The sequence below is a fragment of the Apteryx rowi genome, unplaced genomic scaffold (assembly GCF_003343035.1).
Source record: "Apteryx rowi isolate R43461 unplaced genomic scaffold, aptRow1 scaffold_204, whole genome shotgun sequence".
Lineage (NCBI taxonomy): Eukaryota > Metazoa > Chordata > Aves > Apterygiformes > Apterygidae > Apteryx > Apteryx rowi.
Window position 1 is genome coordinate 1 of NW_020448353.1, and position 6,348 is coordinate 6,348.

At 55.8% G+C, this 6,348-nt stretch overlaps 1 protein-coding gene across 6 annotated transcripts in view; it reads left to right on the forward strand.

Moving 5' to 3' along the window:
• Positions 1–463: 463 nt before the first annotated feature.
• The window catches only part of HUS1 (HUS1 checkpoint clamp component), a 30,637-nt gene continuing 24,752 nt past the window's right edge, over positions 464–6,348 (forward strand). For all 6 annotated transcript variants that reach the window (XR_003253191.1, XR_003253193.1, XR_003253192.1 and 3 more), the window contains exons 1-2: positions 464–1,145; positions 1,356–1,432. Coding sequence is in view for 2 of the 6 variants with exons in the window: in XM_026063943.1 (XP_025919728.1) it covers positions 1,114–1,145; positions 1,356–1,432 (109 nt within the window). In the remaining 4 variants the exon portion in view is untranslated. The remainder of the gene's footprint in view (positions 1,146–1,355; positions 1,433–6,348) is intronic.

Here is a 6,348-nt window from a genome sequence, read left to right on the forward strand (position 1 = left end):
TTAATGAGTCACTGCTGTGTGTTCCAGGGGGCTCACGCAAGGAAGACAGAGGTGACTATCACTGCTGGAGATCTAGGAACACGTAGTAGCACTTCTCAGGTTGACAGACGCACGACAGGCATCTTTTTCTTGAGAGAGGGGGGAGAACTGTATTGGCACAAGTACTGACTGAATGGTGGGCAGGAGAAACAGGTGTGAATGGTGTCCCTTCCGTCTCCGAAGAATCGCCTCTRCTGCCGTAGGCAGGAAGTATGGCCCTAGCTTTCGTTGGCACTACTTAGTGAGCACAGGTGGGCACTGGCAGCCAGCACTGTTGRCTTGYCTCAAACTTAATTTGCCAGACTGTGCTGGCGTGGCACCAAAACTCTTTGCTGACTCCGTGAATCGTTACTTTGGGGGGAGAAMGGGAAAAAAATAAAGCCTTYGTTTTCCMTARGGAAATYRGGGGCTGATTCCAGTCCCTGGAGATCCCATGAGGTAGCAAACAAAGCTAGAGTCAGATATGCTCCCTTCCCCTCCTCTAAGCRTGTCTCCTGTCCTCTGCAGTCRAGAGCCCGGTGCCCAGAGCAGCAAGCAGAGGCCAAGCTGCAGGSCCAGCCCTTCTCTTATGGCACCGTGCCTTCCTCAGGCTRCAAGAAAAGAGCCGCCACCGTGAAGCTGAGCCCCTGGCAGAGAACTGCTGAGTGTACGTGGYTGCTCACTTCAGTTAGCTCTGAAGGCCCCGGGGGTCAAAAAGTGTCAAAGCAGGCACTAGACAAGGCTGCTGGTGGCTCCCAAATCGCTCCCTCCTGGCTGGGACTTCAAAGAGTTTAATACTTGGTAGGAGACATTGTGATTTCCGAGGATTGCCTCTCTGCTGAAGAGGAGAGCAACTCCTGTTTCCTGTCAGGTTGAGCTTGGCCTGGAAACRTGGCGCTGCCTTTTCTGCTGTGACGTCACCGACCGCCGTTGACGTCACAAGCCATCACCGCTGTGTGAGGTAGCAAGAGCAGGGCGGCAGCTGCGGGCTGCCCCTGCCGCTTGCTCACTCTCTGTYGTGACGGCAAGGAGATCAGAGCGCTTTTGGGCCACGCCTGAGCGAACAGGGTGTTTGGCAGCTGCRTCTCTGCACCTATGTTCAGAAACCGAGGCCAAGACGTACGCTGGTACGGATGTGCTGCTTTGGAGAGTTTTAGGAAGCCTCCTCTCTTTTCCTCAAGTGCCTTTTGCACCTAATCAGCCTGGGGTGGGGGTGTGTGTGGGGGATGGACGGGGGAAGAGCAGAAGGACAGCCTCCGAGCTCAGGGTAAAGCTGGCTGAAGGCAACAGCAGATACCGCGTGCCCTGTGTGCCTCAGACCCTTTTCTTTCTCGTAGGCAACCTGCGAGCCAAGGGCCTGTTCTCCAGAGCCCTGGAGTCTACGGGCAGGACCAACGCCAGCTTCAGCGTCCAGGTAAAAGGAAGCTGACACGATTCTTAAGTRCAGCTCCCTCTGCTTATTTACATTTGCAATGCGGATTGTTTCATGGAAGGTGAACGAGGCGGTCAGAGGCAGAGCAGGAGCTGCCAGAAGCCCTGGCCTTAGGCTGTGCCGCAAGGTCCTAGGGACCATGAAAGGCAGCTCTGCTYGTGAACTAAGAGGCTGACCCTCTGTAGCCCTAACAGGGAAAAATGACCTTATTAATTAGTGATTTTTGGACTGAAGGGAATTCATTTCCCTTGCCCTGTCCTGCTTGCAGCTGCAGAGCAACTGACAGAAGCAGGAGCAAGTGCCCGAAAGAGGAGAATGCCTCCTGCCCTCTGATCCCCTGCATCTCTTGATGCATGTTGGCTGCAGGAGGAGGTTCTCGCTGCATGCGGTCAAGCACTGTCCTTGTGTTGCTCCCCAGCCACCACTCAGCGTGGCTTTTACAGGCAGGATACATGGGGCTGTTGCCCAGGCTTTTTGCCTCTTCTGTCATTCTCACCCTCCTCCACCGCCCTTGAGCAGAGCTTGTAATCTGCCCTCCAGGCCCTTTTGTGTGCTGGTACAGGGGTTGGAAGATGGGGTCTCTGGCTGGGATCACCTGCTACGCTTTGTTTAGCATGTTTGCCTGATTTTGCTGGGAATAGGGGACCCTGACAATCTAAAAAGGTGGCTTCTGATCGTGTGTGTACCAACAGAGGAGTTTTCATTTCCCACACCCCTCGTAGTGTACATCGTACCTCCAAGTAACCCCGGGCCAGTGTGGTGGGGGTGGGTCTTACTGGCACCAGGGCTTGGGCCTGTGAGTCGTGGGAGTTTGTGCAGGCCGGGCGTGGATTTTCCTCTGTGGCAGGAGGAGGTGGTGTTGTCCTGCCTCCTCTGATTTCCTCCCTTTTTCTCATAAGGCTTTTCTCCGCCAGGCAAGTGAAACTCCTGTGAGCTGACCATCCAGCTTCTCCTCATTCACCCTGCGACTTTGCCAAGAATTGCCAAATCGCCCCTCTTGGCAGAAAATATGTCTGCCTTTGCAGTTGCTGCCTCCCCTTTTTGTGCTCCCCTTTTTGTGCTACGCCTGTCAGGAACCCCAGGGGCTCCAGTGGAGCCATCCCCTCACCCAGGGCTCTAGCAGTTCAAGCACAGTCCTGGCTGGTAAAGAAGCCTTTACGGGGTCCTGGTGTGGGATGGGCCCATAGGCCCGCATCGCCCTGATCCACAGCTCTTCCAGCGGTGTCAAAGTCAGAGCTTATGGGTTACGGGGCTCTGCTTTTGTTCTTGCATCAGCGTATGGCCACACAGATGGGCCGGTGCCTCCTGGACCTCTGTCCAGGGCATCCCTTCTCCGTTATCTCTGAGATGCTCAGAGGCTTCCACCTTCCTGATTCTTAGGGTGCAGCCCTGCTTGCCCAACACCTCAGCATCAGGCAGGGCTCTGATAAGCCTTTGGCCAAGGCACTCCTATTGCTGACACGATTTGTTCAGCCTCATCATGTGAAAAAGGAGTACACGGCTCTCGAGTCCTGATCCTGCACCTGTACCACACAGGCCATGCTCCTTCTTGGTTCTTCCAAACCTTCTCCTTCCCAGCTGTATCCTCCTTCCCGCCATGGAGTCTTGTGCCTGGCAATTTGTGCTCTGCCTCCCCCCTCTGCAGGTTTTGTTCTCCTAACAACCACCACGGCTACCTCCTTCACTGGTGTGGCCTCTTCTGTTGGAGGGCTTTCCTCATCCTCTGAATCCCAAATATCCCCATCCCACATCTCCAGATCCCAGTCGGTTTGACTCAACGCTGCTGCTTCTCTCTGCTCTGAGCCTTTCCCCAGACACAGCACTGCAGCCAGGCACCGCGCCATGGCGCTAGTGCCTCATTATGAGCCCTGCCTGAATTGTTTTGTGCAGTTTGTGAACACTGCTCTTTCCCTTCCCCCGCAGCTTCTACAGCACTGGCCAGATCAAACAACAGCCACTGGCGAGCAGAGCAGTTCTTTTCTCCCTTTGGCTGATGCAAAGAAATGCCATTTTCCCTAGGGCTTTCCCCAGTGATGAGAAAGGGGGAGCTTGGCTAATAAATTAGTAATCCCCAGGATCCCTTCCCTGCTCTGACAGAGACTGCAGCAACAAGCCTCTGCTTCTTGAGCCAGAGGACAGGTCCATTCCTTTTGCTCCTTGCTTTTTTCTCCCTCCTTGAAGAGGGGCTTTTCACGTTTCCCAGCAAGGTCTTCCTCCCTGGCCCGGGTGGGATGGTTACTTCCCCACACTTCAGCAAGTCAGCCCGGGCACCTCTGTGGCAGGTGGCTCTTGGCTAATCCTGCTCAGACCCACAGGAGGCAGTAGGGACAGCTTAGATCCGAGGCGTGATCGGTTGTGGGGAATATCCCCTAGTCGCTTACAGTTGAGCAAAGGAAGCAGTTGCCTATGGAGTCCAGGGAAGCTTTGAGTACAGAAGACTGGCAGGCCTTTTGCAAGTACACTTCTGTCTTGAATCCAAGTCACACATCACTCGTCTACTGACTTCCGCCAGACCCACACAYCGTACTGAAGGATGAAGGCCTGCGGAGGAGAGTAAAGGTGGTCAGCGAAGCACAGACTGCCCTGGAAATCGTTGGGACACACTATGACCTCCTCTCCAGGAAAAATCTGCCTGAGCTCTCTATGCAGGGAATCATATTTGAAGCACCTGAGGTTGTCTGATGTAGTGACAGCTGAACTATCCCCAAGAAGTCCAACCTACTAGCAGTGTTCCCTACGACTGCTCCCCTTTCCGTCTTAGGGCGCAGGCTAGAAAGCTGGAGGTTTTCAAACACAGGTGTATAGGCGATATGAAGTTTGAGAAGACCAATTTCTCTGTCATCTGCCTACTTCTTCCAACAAGCAAGTCAGCTTGCAACTAAGACCTCATCTAACTGGTTCCGTGGGAGGCACATGCCCCTGTGCCTTCCGGGCTCTGGAGAGCTGGTCCTCCTTTGAACTGGCTCCATATCAGTTGGAGAGCTGGCTTTCAGCCATCAGAGATTGAATGCAGCACTCCTGCCATGTCAGTCACTAGCAAGAGCCCAGCAGCTCCTCTGCTAAGCACCTGGCAGGGCCCCAAGCGCACTAAGAGGCGAGGCCTTAACAGTGCCCAGCATCCATCCTCACCTGGGGCCTGCACCCACACCCCCTGCCCATGGGCCCAGGAGCCCTATTTAAGCTTGGGCCTGGGCCTGGAGCCCCTTCCTGAGCTCTGTTGGAGCTCTGTGCTGCTCTTCAGCTCAGCCAGGGCCCTACCTGGCCAAGGGCCCTGGCGAGCCAGAGCCTGATCTGAGGGACTGACCCTTCTTCCCCTGGCCCTGGCCCTGGCCCTGTCTTGTCATCTTGGGCCTGCCTGGCAATCACTGGACCTGGTCCAGACCTGCTGTTGTGGCTTGACCTTGGACCTGCCTCATCACCCTGAACTTGCCTGATGATGTGCACTCTCACTGTACCTGGCCATGATCTCCGGGCCTGTCGTGCTTGGGTGCTGTGGGACAGGGCTGTTGCTGGTGATGCCCTGGCCCTGCGTTTGACTCCTGGCCCCACATCCTTAAGGAATGGCTGGCCCTTCCTGATCCCTGACACACCCTAGGATGCCAGCGGAGAAGTCTCTTGACAAGACTCGGCAGGTGCCCTCACCAAGACAGGTGTCTTGGAGTCATGGGTGCCTTGAACAACTGAGCGTGCAGACCACTCGTCCTCCTTTGGGACTGTGACTTTCTGCTGAGATGCAGTATTCGACCCTGGACTGGAGGGGTCGGGTTCTCGTGCCTCTGCTCCTGTATGCAGTGAGGGTGCCTTTTGGGAAGCCCCACCTGGAGGGTCTCTCTCAGCGTGTTGAGCTGGTGCGTACACAAGTGACTCGCACCACAGAGCTGCATCTCCGGTGATTTGGTTACCAGAACTCACCAAATCTGTCATGCAGACCATCTTGAGGTGCTTTGTGTAAGGGCAGCGCTGGGCCTCTGAGCAAAGCAGCCGCAACACGACCTATGCAGGCACTATCCTCCTTCTGTCCGCAGGTGGAGCCAAGTTTGTTTCTCCTCTTTAACTTTTTCCATAATCAGTGCACAGAAAGGTAGCATCAGATCACTGTCAGTGCTGTGGCTGTTGGTGTGTAGATCCGGGCTCTGGGATGCACTTGAGGGTTTTATTCCCTGTTTGGGGATTGAAGAGGCAGTCTCGACTGAGGCCCGTCATGAATGTTATGAATTTCTTTGAGAGTGGCCTTCCAAGAGCATTTCAAAATCAAAGCAAAGAAAGGCAATTTAGGTGACTTGGGGAACTCGCCCTGTGACAAACCCAAGCGAGACAAGGTGGACAAGCCTTCCCCGAGTGGCACTAGGAAACCGTCTCTGCGAGTGCCATTGCTTTCAGAGCCTGCAGGGAAGCAAGAGAGCAGTCAAGGCAAAGGCCTGCATCTTCTTCTGTAGGCAGTGGGCATGCAGCACTGGGATGGGGACAGGGAAAGCAAGTTTTCCCCTCCCTTTGTACTGACTGCCTTGAGGCTATGCCAGTCTCTGCAGAAAGCCCTGGGCACCATGGCCTCAGCTGAAGCAGCTCAGGGCAACGGGGGTCCTGCTGCTTGAGGTCCCCGGTGGGTCTGAGCGACAGCTCCTGCCTCAAAACACTTCAGCCTGCCAGGCCCTTCTGGGGTCGCCTGACTCTCTGGCAGGATGCTGTGTTTGAAAGAGCAACCGGCACAGCCCCACTCGGCTGTTGGGAGGTGCAGCCGGATGCCGCAAAGACTTCCAGGCAGTGGGAGAGGGGCTGAAGCCCCTTCTCTTCCCCGGCCTCTGCCTTCCCCCTTCCCGCCTGTTCCGGCTCCTCCCGGCGGCGCGGGCCGCCCTGGGCTGCCGCTGCCGCTGCCGGCCGGGGCGGGGGCGGCCCGCGGG